Source organism: Stegostoma tigrinum, chromosome 37, assembly GCF_030684315.1.
Source record: "Stegostoma tigrinum isolate sSteTig4 chromosome 37, sSteTig4.hap1, whole genome shotgun sequence".
In the NCBI taxonomy this organism is placed as follows: domain Eukaryota; kingdom Metazoa; phylum Chordata; class Chondrichthyes; order Orectolobiformes; family Stegostomatidae; genus Stegostoma; species Stegostoma tigrinum.
The window spans coordinates 21,393,961-21,410,746 of NC_081390.1; the positions used below are offsets into that span (position 1 = coordinate 21,393,961).

At 43.8% G+C, this 16,786-nt stretch overlaps 1 protein-coding gene across 1 annotated transcript in view; it reads right to left on the reverse strand.

Moving 5' to 3' along the window:
- Positions 1-16,786, reverse strand: part of si:dkey-192p21.6 (uncharacterized protein LOC565246 homolog) — a 197,688-nt gene that overhangs the window by 27,593 nt on the left and 153,309 nt on the right. Inside the window, 1 exon segment of the mRNA XM_059640359.1 lies at positions 1,705-1,782. Within this exon segment, the coding sequence (XP_059496342.1) occupies positions 1,705-1,782 (78 nt within the window).

The following is a 16,786-nucleotide window of genomic DNA, read 5'->3' on the forward strand; positions in this document are numbered from 1 at the left end:
CACAGAAAACGTGCCAAGAAACAGGAGCATCAAATGACATTGTAGGTAACGTATGAATACAAATTGTTGTTATGAGACAAAAAAATGGACAACAAACCAAAGAAAGGATCAAGAGAGGAGACCCATGTCTTGCAGAAACTTCTGTTTTGTTTTTATTTACTTATTTTTCTAATCAACTTGTTCAGAGATGCAATTACACATGGAGCAAATGGGCCTTGAACCAGGGGTAGGGACATGACCAGAGTCCACAAGAGGGCCCCCAAACTTCTATTTTGATGAAACATCTTAAGAAGAAACAGGCATGGGAGTTAAGAGGAACAATAGAAGAAAGCATGACCTACAGAAAGAAGGAAGTAGAATGAACAATGTGTACAGATAAATCTCCCATTAAAAGCAGCAAAATAAATGGCCAGAGCATGTGCTTTGTCTGTTGGTTACAGGATTAATGCTGCCCTGGACATTGGGAGAACTCCCACAATCTTCTTCAAATAATGCCATGAGATTAGATTCCCTACAGTGTGGAAACAGGCCCTTCGGCCCAACAAGTCCACACCACCCCTTGAAACATCCCATCCAGACCCATCCCCCTATAACCCACACAACCCTGAACACTGCAGGCAATTTAGCATGGCCAATCCACCTAACCTGCGCATCTTTGGACTGTGGGAGGAAACCGGATCACCCGGAGAAAACTCACGCAGACACGGGGAGACAGACAGTTGCCCGAGGTGGGAATCGAACCTGGGTCCCTGGTGCTGTGAGGCTGAAGTGTTAACCACTGAACCACCATGCCACCCTATTCTTCTACAATCTTACAAAAGACCAAGAGTGTCTATCCCAAAAATATAGCACATCCACAATATTGCACCAGAATGAGGTTTAAACTCACAAGCTCTTTACTCAGAGACAAGAATACCACTTATGGAGTCATAGCTGACACAATGAAGCTTCAGTTGTAGGTCGCCAAAGTTGAAAATCTCCAAGAGGCTGAAGTCACACAAACTGAGACTTCAATTGGGGGAGGGGGAATGAGAGACAGAGAGGGGCTAAGCCCTGGCTTGGTCCAAACACAAGTTTGAGAATTTTAAATTTTGAGACTTTGGGATGATGGAAGCCAATCTATCTCTCCCTCAACTTAATTTTGTGTCTTTTTCCCATGCACTTTGTTTCTTTCTTTCTCTTTGCTTCTTTATTCGTTGAGCTTTTCCCCTTGCCGTGTATCCCTCTGCATCTGTTGCTGCTTATCATAAATAAACATTTCACTATCTTGAGCAATTAATAATCATAGATCACTCTTTTGGCTCCAAATAGTCAGCATCCAGTGTAGCGTATTTTGAGACCTTAGATAGGCTTAAGGGAACTCCCCCATGTTGATTCTATCCCCACTTTCCTTCCCTCCTGAATTCAATTAATTGTCAACAGTGTACACTGACCTTTATTATTTGATCCTCACTGCATAGTATGAATAATGCTCTCGTTAGTACATTCACAATAAACTCCTTTCTCTGACATTTTAACAACAGTGACTACTTGACTGTATGAAAATGGATTTTCAAGTTTGTAAAAATCCACATTAGACTCTGCTGTCCTTAGACATTTGGATGTTGCCAGTTCTTTACAGATGACCCTTTGAAATCCATTTCTGACATCAAAACAACTCAATTTCACAGGCACGTTGTTGTGGTTGCAACAAATTTGACTCACCAATAAAACAGCCCAGATGAGAAATCGTTTCAGTATTCTGAGCTTGTCTGGACGATATACAAGAACGATCTTTCCAGCCTGACAAGAGAATTGAAAGAAAAATTATCAACAGCAATATAGGGCAGAAGGCATGTGGGATTGATGGGGGTACTATCCCGCCAGTTGACCTCCGAAGCTAGACTTCAATCCATGCTAAAGAGAACAGGTGAAACCTCCTATAGTTAGAGAGATCACTGGGTTTTTCAGAATTACTAGAATTAGGTTTATTATCAAGTGTACTCAAGTTACAAAAGAACAGGAATACAGTGAAAAGATAATAAAGTGTGAAGCTGGATGAACACAGCAGGCCAAGCAGCATCTCAGGAGCACAATACAGTGAAAAGTGTACAATGTAACCAACACATAGAATCCCTACAGTGTGGAAACAGCGCCTTTGGCCCAACGAGTCCACACCAACCCGCAGAGCATCCCACCCAGAGCCATCCCCCTACAACCACCCAAATTACACATCCCTGAACACTACGGGCAATTTAGCACGGCCGATCCACCCTAACCTGCACATCTTTGGACTGTGGGAGGAAACCCACGCAGACACGGGGAGAATGTGCAAACTCCACACAGACAGTCGCCTGAGGGTGGAATTGAACTTGGGCCCCTGACGCTGTGAGGCAGCACTGCTAACCACTGAGCCACCGTGCCACCCATGTCGTGCCAGCTGAGGTGCAAAGTACCTAAATATAATCTTAGGTACAAAACAATAGAGAAAATAAAGAAAAAATAAATTACACTGCATTACAGATATACATTGTAAAAGTGTAAGTTAGAAAAATAAGAAATAAAGCTGCAAAGTAGACATTATAGTCTTTCTACAAGTCTGACCAGGTTCCACTGGTTCCCAACCAGTAGCCATCTTCATTCCAACCCTCGGGCCATCCCCGCTTTGCTCCAGGCCTGCTGGCTGTCATGTGTTTGAATCATGACAATGACTTTTAGCACCAAGATCCAGGCCAGTTTGAGGAATTAAAGTGTCCCCTCCGATGGACGATCAGGAAGTGCAGTGTGTTTAAATACTCTCCTTCCTCTGCTTAGATGCTGGTTCGAATTTGTCCCAGATGGATGGAATAGAGTACTGTTTGTTCAATGACTGTTAACAGTCCAAACTGAAATCAATTTGGTTGGTTCAAACTCCCAGTGTACAGTCAATGGGCACAAAGCCTTACGGTTGAACATAATTTAGAAGTGTTTCATCAAACTCACGTTGAGTTGGGGGAGTGTTGGCCGTGCCACAGAGACAGAGCTTATCTCTCTCATAAACCTGACTAAATTACTCCTGTGTAATGATGAACAGATCCTGTAACAGGCAAGCCCTCTCCAAAGACCACCAGTTTTCCATTTTAGTAGGGAAATGAATAGAATATTAAAATGTACCCTCAGAAATAGTATAACATAATGCATCAGGAAAAATCATGGAATTTGGCTTATACACTGAGTATGAACCATGGGCTCCGACAAAACATTCACATTGAACTCATAAAAATATGGAAGATAAATTACATCCGAGTCAATAGAATATTTAGAACATGGACAGGCCATACACTTCAATATTATTGTTGTAAAAAGTATGTTGTGGGAAATGATTGGAGTGAACAAGGACCAAGAGAAAAAAGTTCTTAGCCTTCCATTAGTTAAATATATCAATTATACAGATCAAGGCATTTAGTTCTGAAAAAAACTGTGTATGAGACATTGGGTTCCTGAGATAAGTTCAACACAAAAAAAATGTACCACTCAAAGAAAGTCCTAAATTGAGCACGTTTTGAGAAGATTTGTAGCTCAGGTTGAGTTTCTGGATGTGAGTTTGCTCACTGAGCTGGAAGGTTAGTTAGCGAGTTTTGAGAAGATTTGTAGCTCAGGTTGAGGTTCTGGATGTGAGTTTCCTCGCTGAGCTGGAAGGTTAGTTTTCAGACGTTTCGTCACCATTCTAGGTAACATCATCAGTGAGCCTCCAATGAAGGGCTGGTGTTATGTCCCGCTTTCTATTTATCTGTTTAACTTATTTTATTCTATTTAAACAAATAAATAGAAAGCGGGACATAACACCAGCGCTTCATCGGAGGCTCACTGATGATGTTACCTAGAATGGTGATGAAACGTCTGAAAACTAACCTTCCAGCTCAGCGAGCAAACTCACATCCAGGACTAAATATGTCTAGAATGTGCAGAAATAAGGAGATACCCTGGTAGTGCAGGGGATTAAAAAGGCGGTTGTAGCTAAGATTGCCAACATATCCAAAATTCCATCACTCTCTCAAGTGTTTAGATTTACTTTCTAGTGAAGGTATGGGTACCTCATCCACTAAGTATAATTTCCAGGTCAAACAAATCCTGAAAATACTCCTCAGACATTTTTAATATTGCATTAGTACTGACTGCTTGAAATTTTGTTCAGTGCAGCACATCATAGCGACACCATGAGATAGTAAGAACTGCTGGTGCTGGAGACTGAGATAACAAGGGATGGTGCTGGAGGGGCACAGCAGACCAGGCAGCATCAGAGGAGCAGGAAAGCTGATGCTTTCCCGACCTGAAACATAAGCTTTCCAGCTCTTCTGATGCTGCCTGGCCTGCTCTGTTCCTCCGGCTCCAGCGCGTGATACCATCACCTCCCAGTCAGACGTCATTTCTGATTTACATACGCCTGTTCCTTTATCATTACTGGGGCTCTGACCAAGACCCACAAGAAATTACAGAGAGTTGTGAACGTAGCCCAGTCCACCGCAAAAACCAGCCTTCCATCCATTCACTCCATCTAGACTTTCCGCTACCTCAGGAAAGCAGCCAACATAATCAAAGTCCCCTCTCACCCCAGTCGTACTCTCTTCCACCTTCTTCCATCGGGCAGAGGATACAAAAGTTTGAAAAGATATACCAATAGATTTAGGAACACTTTTCCTTGCTGTCATCAGACTTATGAATGGACCTCTCATATATTAGAGTTGATCTTTCTCTGCATCTTCTCTGTAACTGTAATACTATTTTCTGCATTCTGCTCTATTTCCTTGATGTACGTATTGAAGGTATAATTTTTGGGCTAGCACACAAAACAATACTTTTCACTGTATTTCGGTATGTGATAAAAATAAATCAAATCAAATCAAATCAAAACCAAACGTTATACCTAACAACACAGACAGAGCACAATCACCAGGATGGATCTCTAGAAACGTACATGTGCCTCTTATAGCATTATACCCTGCTCATGGGTGCTGCAAATGTTATGCCTCTCCCCATCCCCACCTTGGCTCAGGTGGAACAGTTGGGCTAGTGAGTTCCAATTACTAAATCAAGGAAACTCCATTTCTGAAGAAGGGTCCCGACCCGTAATGTCAGCTTTCCTGCTCCTCTGATGCTGCCTGGCCTGCTGTGTTCCTCCAGCTCCACACTTTGTTATCTCAGATTCTCCAGCATCTGCAGTTCTTGCTACCTCTATTTAGTATGGCCTTTTGGCTCCTTTGTGCAATTCAACTAAGTCTCTGATTCCCCAGACTCCCTCCCCATGGTTTACCTTGCGGCTGAAAACCTTCTTGTGGATCATACAATCTCAGTGTTCCCCTGCTGACCAACTGACACTTTTCAGAAGGATGAAGCGGCAAATCCGTGGCAAACATATGAGATTTGACTGTTAAAACCTGCCAGGTTTCAGAACGGCCCTCCTGTGGTACATAACCAGATTGTCATCTAGAGCTAAAACCACTCATTGACTTGTGAGCCAGTGCTTCCGAACTGATGTGGGCAACTTCACTGATATAACATCAAATGCTGACAAGCAAATTCCATTGGCTCCCAAAATATCTACTTGATTCTCCAGTCTCTGCTGACTACTGTGTATGTATACTTATCTGAGAGAGTTTGTGCTTCATGGCTCCATGTGCTAACTGTACACAATGCTGCAACTCAGCCTGACAATTAGCCTGCTTTGTTTTTCGTAAATTGCTCACAAAGAAATCAACTGGTTTTTTGTGATGCCTGCTTCATAACTGCAATGTGTTTCACTGTTTTAACAAAATTGCCCACGAAGCTGATTAATTCCTGATGAGTAATTGTTTCTTAACATCATTCTCAAATCATTAACAGAACAAAGAACAGGCCCTTTGGCCCTCCGAGCCTGCACGGACACATTTTGCCCTTCCATACTAAACCTGTCTTCACTTAAAGGATCCATATCCCTATATTTCCTTCCTATTTTGCGTTCGCCCAAGTGCTTCTTGAAAGCTATTGTGTCTGCTTCCACCACCTCCCCTAGCAGTGCATTCCAGGCACTCACCACCTTTGGTGTGAAAAATGTGCCTTGCACATCTCTTTCAAACATCCCCCCTCGCACCTTGAACCTGTGTCACCTGGTAATTGGTGATAATGGGAACTGCAGACACTGGAGAATCCAAGATAACGAAATGTGGGGCTGGATGAACACAGCAGGCCCAGCAGCATCTCAGGAGCACAAAAGCTGACGTTTCAGGCCTAGACCCTTCATCAGAGCAATTGACCCTTCCAACCTGGGAAAATACTTTCCACTCTATCTACGCCATTCACAATCGTTTAAATTTCTATCTAAATACTGCTAAATTGCAATTGAATATTGTAGGTTCTTCCACAACACTGTGCTAGGTATCTGGAAACAATATACTCGAAGGATTAAAAGAAAGGCATATATCAGAAGAAATGATGCATATGCTCAGTTTTAAATTTATAAGCGTTATCTTTGTCTGACTCTGGGCTGAGTGCCAATGTACTCCATGTCATTGTCATGTTGAGATATTCACACTTTAGGATTAATGATCATGACGTCAATACTACAAGCTTATTGAGAAATAATTAGCAGTTGATTAACAAGAGAATCCATGGGCAGAATATAATGCATCCTGTTAATTGCTTATCCAACATTAGTTTAACTCTCCAGCAGATTCAAGATTTACGAATGGGATATTACTCTCATTTTCCTAGAAAGATCTATAAGAAAAGTATTTTGGGAAAGGGAGCTTTGTTCCATTTTGCTGTGTCACATATCATTAATAAGTGCACTTACATTGAGTGTATTAAACATAATGCTGGAATCTATACTGAGAACAAAAACTGCTGGAAATTGCAGCAGGTCAGGCAGCGATCTTGTAGAGAGAGCAAGCTAATGTTTTGAGTCTAGATGTGGGATGGCACAGTGGCTCGGTGGTTAGCAGTACTGCCCCACGGCACCAGGGACCTGAGCTCAGTTCCAACCTCAGGCGACTGTCTGTGTGGAGTTTGCACATTCTGCCCCTGTCCTCCAGGTGCTCTGGTTTCCTCTCACAGTCCTGGGCTGTGTAAGTTAGAATCGTAGAATCCCTACATTGTGGAAACAGGCCCTTCAGCCCAACAAGTCCACACCGACCGTTAGAGCTTCCCATCCAGACCCATCCCCCTATAGTCCATCTAGCCTGCATATCCCTGAACACTACGGGCAATTTAGCATGGCCTATCTATGTAGCCTGCACATCTTTGGACTGTGGGAGGAAACCCATGCGGACACAAGGAGAATGTGCAAACTCCATACAGACAGTCATTCCAGGGTGGAATTGAACTTGGGTCCCTGGCGCTGTGAGGCACCAGTGCTAACCACTGAGCCACCGTACCACCCATGGATTAGATGGATGAGACATGGGAAATGCAGGGTTACAGGGAAAAAGTAGGGGGATGGGTCAGGGTGGGATGCCCTTCGGAGGGGCTGTGTGGACTTGTTGGCTCGAATGGCCTGTTTCCACACTGTAGAGATTCTATGATTGTAAGGCTCCATCAGAGCTGACGTGAAGTGTGGAGGGGACAGCATTTTTGCAATGGTTGGGGCTGGAGTGCTGCAGGAGAAAGAGTGCTGATGGTGCAGGGTAGGTGATCAGAATATGAGAATAAGTACAATGGTATGGCTTATTGCCAGACTAGGAAGAACAGATGGTGCCACGGGGGTTGGGGGGACCAGGGAGAGGACATGGTGTCATAGAATATAACATGTAAAGCTAAAAGAAAGGGAAGGAATGGGAGTGGATTTGCAATCTAAAGCTGTTGAACTCAATATTAAGCCCAGAAGGCTGTAAAGAGTTGAGAGTGAAGGTGAGATGTTCTTCCTCCAGTTTGTACTGTCTGATTCACTGGAGCATTGCAGCATGCCGAGGACAGACAAGTGGGTATGTGGGCTCTCTCTCCATGAATGCTGCCTCACCCGCTGTGATTTCCAGCATAATTTGTTTCTTTACATTGGGTTGTTGCAGATCAAGGGAAACACAGAGCTGACATGTATATTGCCCACCACAACAATTAGCAAAAAGTGGAGGTTTGCCCATGTTTGGTCTCATACCATAAGATGTCATGGGTCCTGATCAACATTGAGGGCTTCCTGGGTAACTCCTTCCCTATTATATACCACTGTGCTGTCACCTTTGGTGCATCAATCCAGCTGGTGAGATAGGATGATGGTGATGCCATCTGGGACATTGTGCATAAGGTATGATTCTGTGAGTGTTACTACTTCAGACTGTTGCTTGACTAGTCTGTGGATCAGGTCTCTCAGTTTTGGCACAAGTGCCCACATATCGGTCAGAGGGACTTTGTAGGTTCTACAGGACTGTGTTTGCTTTTGTCGTTTCCAGCGCTTAGGTCAATGTCTTTCCAGTTTCATTTTTTTTTAAGCTTTGATACAACTGAGAGGCTTGCTAGAACATTTCAGTGGGCAGATAAGAGTTAATAATATTGTTATGGGTTTGGACCCACATGAAGGCCAGATCAGGTCAGGATGGTGTGATGGCTTCCTTCTGGAACTGATTTGTTGTGTTATGAGCAGGTGGGGTCACAACGATGTCAAGGTATTTGCAAAGAATCACACAGCACAGGAGAAAGCCTTTGGTTCATGGCACCTGTGACAGTCCTTTCAAAGGCTATTCTATTAGTCCGATAAAAACCGAAAGAACTGCGGATGCTGTAAATCAGGAACAAGAACAGAAGTTACTAGAAAAGCTCAGCAGGTTGGCAGCATCTGTGAAGAAAATGTCAGAGTTAACATTTCGGGTCTGGTGAGTAACTGGAACACACAGGCATCTTGTGCAGTCCTGAGGAAGGGTCACCAGACCAGAAATGTTAACTCTGATTTTTTCTTCACAGATGCTGCCAGACCGGCTGAGCTTCACCAGCTATTAGTCCCATGTTCCCTTTGGTTACATAAAATAGTTAGTGCATGAGTTTGTGCAGAGCTGCAAATTATATAACCACAATCATTGCTTTCAGATCTTTCAATAATTGTCAACTGGCACTACTAAAATCACTGTTAAGAATGAATTAAGTTTTGCCCTTGGAACAGCATTCCCAAATGTTGCAATGCGCCTGAGGAATGTGCTGAAATCCCAAAAACTGCTGCAATTCAAGAAAAATTCCTTATAACTCCACATTGGATCGTGGTGTCCAAGTCATGCAAATTGAGATATCCAGAGTTGACTGCAAACAAAAGCACTGTCTTTGATCCGGGTTAATGTGTAACAGGAAATGGTTCTACACAGACATTTCTTTGCACAGTTCCAGTCTTGAGTATTTTGGAATGCGAGTGAAGGATGGAATGATAGCTCATGTGCTGTGCCCTTCACCAAGGTGGGATTTCATGGTGTCGGGGTGCCTGTGTGTTCCAGTTAGTGTCAGCGAAGGTACAAACAGCACATGGCCACCAGCTGTTGGCAAGGCCAAGCCTGATCATCAATCACAAAACATTTCACCACCTACTCTCACAATTTCCAAAGCAAGTCATTACAGCATGAAAAGCATTCATTTCATCAAGCTCCTTTATAACAGGGTGCTGACTGATAAATTTTGGCTTTCTGCAAGGACAGACGATTCTAATTGCTTCCCTGCTAATGACTGCAGCTGCCCTCACTCCCTGCAAACTCTGAAGTATGTCTGAAATACAACTATTGTCAAAACTTTGGAGCATTAATGATAAGCCGGAAAATGACAGAGTATGACACATTGAAATTTTGCCTTATTTTCTCATTCTCTTAACTTTCTTGAAGCAGGGGAGGGGATATTCAGTTGCCAACTTAGTTGTACTGACAGAATTATAAATCAGACAAAACCTGAATTATGAACAGGCCTTAGTTTATTTTGTAGTGTGAGCTAATGGCTTGATTCATAGGGAATCCTGAAGCTCTTTCACAAAGAAAATTCATTTCAAGTGCTACTTTCTGACAGTCTGCTGTCGTGGTGTCAACACTGTTTATATTTCAGTTCTGATTCACCAACACTTTGCTTCAATCCAGTTATTTTAAGCCATGATGTGGAGGAGCCGGTGTTAGACTGGGATGGATAAAGTCAGAAGTCATAAGACACCAGGTTATAGTCAACAGGTTTCTTTGAACTCTCAAGCTGACTTCACCTGATGAAGGAGCAGCGCCATGAAAGCTTGTGATTTCAAATAAACCTGTCAGACCGTGACCTGGTGTCACATGACTTCTCAGAGATAGTTAAGAACTGCTGATGCTGGCGTCAGAGATAACACAGTGTGGAGCTGGAAGAACACAGCAGGCCAGGCAGCATCAGAGGAGCAGGAAAGGTGACGTTACAGGTTGGGACCCTTCTTCAAAAATAGGTCATTTCTGAATAAGGGTCCTGACTTGAAACATCAGCTTTCCTGCTCCTCTGATGCTGCCTGGCCTGCTGTGTTCCTCCAGCTCCACACTGTGTTATTATGTGACTTCTGACAGTTATTTTAAGGCCTTGGGATCGCCATACATTCTGACAAGATATTTGTTGATTTCAAAAATCTCATGACAAGAAACCAACAAGAACATGGTGTACTCACCAGCATGGCTTCCACACCCGATCCCAAAAAGTAAATATAGTTTCACTTTTACTGTTTGTGCATCCTTGCTGTGCAGCAATTACTGACATAACAGTAGTCACGGTGTTTCAATGTAATTTATTACATACTAAGATGGAGGCATTACAATTACCAGCAATCTGATACTGAAATCAACATGCACATTGTAAAAGCTGCAGTTGTGATGCCCGGATGAAGTACAGGGTTGATGGTATGAATGGCCTCTTCCTGCAATGAAATAATTCTGAGTAAGAGAGCGTGCAACAACGCTAATCTGAACACCAAACTGACAGTCCATCCGTGGTACACTCGCCTACACTGGGGAGCTCTGCATGATACAAGCGAAGCAGTGATAAAAGCTGAACAGTTTGCACTGTTCAGGCCTGTCACTTGCACCTGTTTGTGGGGTAAGGTTTACCAGCCCAGAGGTTCTAGACCATCAGAATATACATAGCGTTCAGCCAATGACACCTGAGCTAACTCCAGCATGATCCTCAGATGGACGGTAGCCTAATACCCAAAAACCTTCTGGATGGTGAACGTCTCCAGGGTCATGACCAGCCTCACATCCACACCTTCATGACAAGGGCACCAGAAAGTGGCAGACACTGACTCTGACAATCTGGAAGCTGACCTCTTCAATTGAAAGGGGTGAAGACAATCAGAAATCAAAGTCAGCATGGATTCGTGAAAGAGGTATGATGCTGAAAAATCTAGTGGAAGTTTTCAAGGATGTAACTAGTAGAGGTGACATGGAGGAGCCAGTGGATGTGGTTTACTTGGACTTCCGAAAGCCTCTTGATTAGGCTCCGCATAGGACACTAGGATATAAAATTAAAGCAAATAAGATTGGTGGTAATGTACTGTATTGGCAGACAGGGAAAAAAGAGTAGGAATAAATGGGTCCTTTCTGAGTGGCAGGCAGTGACTCATGAGGTATCAGAGGAATAAATGCTTAGACCCCAGCTATTCGCGATATGCATAAATGTTTTGGATGAAGGAACTAAATCTAATATCTCCAGGTTTGCAGACTGGACAGGAGGGTGAACTGTGTGTAGGATGCAAAAATGCCCCAGTGTGATTTGAACAAGCTGAGTGAGAAAACGCGTGGCAGATGAAGTATAATCTGGATAAATGTGAGTTTTTGTGAGTAAAAACATGAAGGCAGAGTATTACCTGAATGGCAAGAGATTGGGAAAGTGGGAAAGAGGTGCAAGTAGCCTGAGTGTCATTGTGCACAAGTTGCTGAAAGTAAGCACGCAGATGCAGCAAGTGGGGAGGATGACAAATGGTAAGTTAGCCTTCATAGCCAGAGAATCTGGGTAAAGAAGCAGGGATATCTCGCTGCAATTCTACAGGGTCTGGGTGAGACCACAACTGGAATGTTGGTCTCCTTATCTGAGGAAATATTTGCCTGGGGAAGGAGAGCAATACAGGTTGACTAGATTGATTCTGGGGATGGCAGTGCTGATGTATGAACAGAGACTGGATCAGTTATGACTACATTCATTGGAGTCTAGAAGAGCAGGGCCGGATGTTGGGGGCGGGGGGTAATCTCATAGACACATATCAAATTCTAATAGAGTAGACACGATTAATGCAGGAAGGATGTTCCCATTGGTTGAGGAATCTAGAACCAGGAGTTACAGTCTATGGATACAGGGTAGGCAGTTTAGGACTGAGATGAGGAGAAATTCCTTCACCAGGACAACAGTGAGCTTATGGAAGTCTCTGCCACAGAAAGCGGTATAAGCTAAACCCCTAAATGTTTTCCTGAACAAGTTAGATATAGTTCTTGGGGTTAAGGAGATTAAAGGGTACAGGGAGAAAGTGGGAACAGGGTATTGAGTTGTATGGTCAGCCATCATCATATTGAATGGCATAGCAGGCTTGAAGGGCTGAATGGCCTAATCTTGCTCCTATATTGTATGTTTCTATGAACATTCAGCTAGCTGAGAAGAGGCCAGAGCAAGGTCTGCACTGTTGCAGTGTCTTTATTTGCGACAAATTTGGTAATAACCAGCATGCTCTTGAACCACCCCATGCATAGAGTTGACCATCATGATAGAAACTATCATCCTAAGATAAAAGGATAAAAAGAAATGTATTCAATGCAAACAACATTTTAAAAAGTTATTTTTTCATTAGCAGTGACCAAGTATAAAATAACCAGATGTCACCTCAACAGCACAGGGATTGCTTCCCATAGTCATTCTCACCTACCCCTCCTAATGTACTACATTAGTGGATAATCAAACATGGCTAAATCAGACTTTGTACTGATACATTATTGACTAATGATGGATTGGTGTTATTTCGTCCCTGGAAGGATTTTGCCTGTTTGAGCAGAAAATTTAATATATACCCTGGCAGGTATAAAATTAACTTTGAGCAAATTTAGACAATGTGCTTTCTCTCCATTATTAACAACCTGCTAAAACACATTAAAATTGTGCTGCTTGGGACATGTGATTGTTGAGAAAGCAGTTTTGTTTGCAGGTCATTAATTACAGAGGGAGACGGGCATTTATCATTATAAGAAGAGCTTAATCTTGGACTAAAGGCAGTAGTCTCAAAAAAAAATCAGCGAATGAGAGACAGAATAATGAGAGAGACAGAAACTGTAATGATTCCAAGTATTGCATTTGTACTTAAAGCACTTGCCAAATTTCTTGTTCTTGATTCAAAATATAATCATGCAAGTTTCTTATATCCATTTAGGTTCTCCAGTCTATTTAAAGGGCACATGAAACAAGGGCTAAGATCACAATTTTGACGTTGAATATTGCAATAGGGAAAACTTAATTTGTATAGCACCTGTTTGCATTGCTCACAGAAGTCTGGAAGTCCTCAGTGTACAATGAATACTCTGAAATGGAGTTAGGGTTCTGGAGTCACATGTGACATTTACACACAGCAAGGCTCCTTCAACAGCTTTGGATCAATCTTCGTCCATTCAGGTTTTACTGTTTGTTGTTGGAGAGATGTTGGATGCTATATGAGAACTCCCCACTCTCTCCATTTCTCAAACATGCTCAGGGGTCCTGTTTCGTGAGAAGTGGATGGACAGGGGAGGTAGTAGGTGCTGGAGAGAGATAATGGGAACTGCAGACGCTGGAGAATTCCAAGATGATAAAATGTGAGGCTGGACGAACACAGCAGGCCAAGCAGCATCTCAGGAGCACAAAAGCTGACGTTTCGGGCCTAGACCCTTCATCAGAGAGGGGGATGGGGAGAGGGAACTGGAATAAATAGGGAGAGAAGGGGAGGCGGACCGAAGATGGAGAGAAAAGAAGATAGGTGGAGAGAGTATAGGTGGGGAGGTAGGGAGGGGATAGGTCAGTCCAGGGAAGACGGACAGGTCAAGGAGGTGGGATGAGGTTAGTAGGTAGACGGGAGTGCGGCTTGGGGTGGGAGGAAGGGATGAGTGAGAGGAAGAACAGGTTAGGGAGGCAGAGACAGGCTGGGCTGGGTTTGGGATGCAGTGGGGGGAGGGGACGAGCTGGGCTGGTTTTGTGATGCAGTGGGGGGAGGGGATGAACTGGGCTGGTTTAGGGATGCTGTAGGGGAAGGGGAGATTTTGAAGCTGGTGAAGTCCACATTGATACCATTAGGTTGCAGGGTTCCCAGGCGGAATATGAGTTGCTGTTCCTGCAACCTTCGGGTGGCATCATTGTGGCACTGCAGGAGGCCCATGATGGACATGTCATCTAAAGAATGGGAGGGGGAATGGAAATGGTTTGCGACTGGGAGGTGCAGTTGTTTGTTGCGAACTGAGCGGAGGTGTTCTGCAAAGCGGTCTCCAAGCCTTCGCTTGGTTTCCCCAATGTAGAGGAAGCCACACTGGGTACAGTGGATGCAGTATACCACATTGGCAGATGTGCAGGTGAACCTCTGCTTAATGTGGAATGTCATCTTGGGGCCTGGGATAGGGGTGAGGGAGGAGGTGTGGAGGCAAGTGTAGCATTTCCTGCGGTTGCAGGGGAAGGTGCCGGGTGTGGTGGGGTTGGAGGGGAGTGTGGAGCGAACAAGGGAGTCACGGAGAGAGTGGTCTCTCTGGAAAGCAGATAGGGGTGGGGATGGAAAAATGTCTTGGGTGGTGGGGTTGGATTGTAAATGGCGGAAGTGTCGGAGGATGATGCGTTGTATCCGGAGGTTGGTAGGGTGGTGTGTGAGAACAAGGGGGATCCTCTTTGGGCGGTTGTGGCAGGGGCGGGGTGTGAGGGATGTGTTGCGGGAAATACGGGAGACGCGGTCAAGGGCGTTCTCGATCACTGTGGGGGGAAAGTTGCGGTCCTTAAAGAACTTGGACATTTGGGATGTGCGGGAGTGGAATGTCTTATCGTGAGAACAGATGCGGCGGAGGCGGAGGAATTGGGAATAGGGGATGGAATTTTTGCAGGAGGGTGGGTGGGAGGAGGTGTATTCTAGGTAGCTGTGGGAGTCGGTGGGCTTGAAATGGACATCAGTTACAAGCTGGTTGCCTGAGATGGAGACTGAGAGGTCCAGGAAGGTGAGGGATGTGCTGGAGACGGCCCAGGTGAACTGAAGGTTGGGGTGGAAGGTGTTGGTGAAGTGGATGAACTGTTCGAGCTCCTCTGGGGAGCAAGAGGCGGCGCCGATACAGTCATCAATGTACCGGAGGAAGAGGTGGGGTTTGGGGCCTGTGTAGGTGCGGAAGAGGGACTGTTCCACGTAACCTACAAAGAGGCAGGCATAGCTGGGGCCCATGCGGGTGCCCATGGCCACCCCCTTAGACTGTAGGAAGTGGGAGGCTGAAATGTAGACTGTAGTCCCTTGGGGATGATCTGGTTCCGTAGGCAGGTGCTGAGGAAGGTGATGTGGCTGTGGTACCTGGTTTGCTTCAGGACATGGTCGAGCAGTTTCAAGGCCGAAGAGATTACAAGAGAGTAGCAATGGGAGAGAGATTCCCTGAGGTTGGTCCGGAGGGAGGAGGGTAACTTCTTCAGGTTAGGCATCCATGGAAGAGGCTTCGCAGTGAGGTAATAGGTGCTCTCTGGTTTTGCCCCCAAAAACATGAACACTCATGAAATGTTTATGGGGCTTGAACCATAGCCTTTTAATGGAGGCGCAACCTCTTGCGAGCTAAGCTGAATGGTAAAATTCCAAGGATAAATTCCAAGTTATTGTCAAAACTAAAATAAAACAAAATACGGGGGAAAGCAAACACTAAAACAATTAAGCCACAACCGTGCCAATATAATTTTGTTGAAAAGCTAGTTTACTTGGCTCTCAACATTGTACTTTCAAAATATTGCATTAGATGGAAGCAACACAAAGTACTTGGGGTGGGATGTGGGGCCGTAATTTGCACACAGGAAACCTGCAAATAACATATTGCAAATTTCGAAATTTATTAACTACTTCCTTAAGCTTTTAGACTCTGAAAACTTTTTGGATAATCTTCTTTCCCACTGAGTGGTGACATAAATGTGACTAAGGAGAGAAAGCCCACAGTTGCAATTATTGTAGCTCCTCTGTATAATTTCAGGCTGTTATCATTCAGAAGAACTTCAGGAATGATATGGCTGCTCCCGCATCATCATAAACTGATCATTCCGTTATGATGGAAGGACTGCAATGATATTTAAGCCATCTGCTCCCTGAATTATGCGATTGGTATAAATATTTAAACTCAATCAACAAATGGGCCAATTGTTTCTTTTTGATATTGCTATCCAGAATGAAAGAGACTTTTATCAAGCTTCTTCAACACAAAACAAAATAATCTGTTAATTATAACCCAAAACATATTCTTAAAAATGGGCAAACATGTTAATATCTAAGATATAATCCAGAATTGGAACTATATCCCTTTTAGTCCCAAACAAACATACATACAGACAGAATGACAGTGGTTCTGTGGAGCTTATACTTTACGATGAAAAAAGAAACACCCTTATCAAACTATGGTCTATAAAACAAAGGATAGAGGTTGGTAATTTCTCACAATGCAATGAGCTTCTTATTGACAAAATCGAATTGCTGACAGCCATATACCAAAGGAAGATCTTTAAAACCAAAAACCTTTGTCTGGACAAGAAACTTGTTCCAACTCTTAAGAAAGTGGATCACAGCTCAGCTTCTCAGGATTTGCAAGGTTGTAAAAATCCTGAGGTGTGGACTCTATCAGGGTCACAAATTTCAATCAGGTAAATGGGAATGAGAACCTGTAGGCTT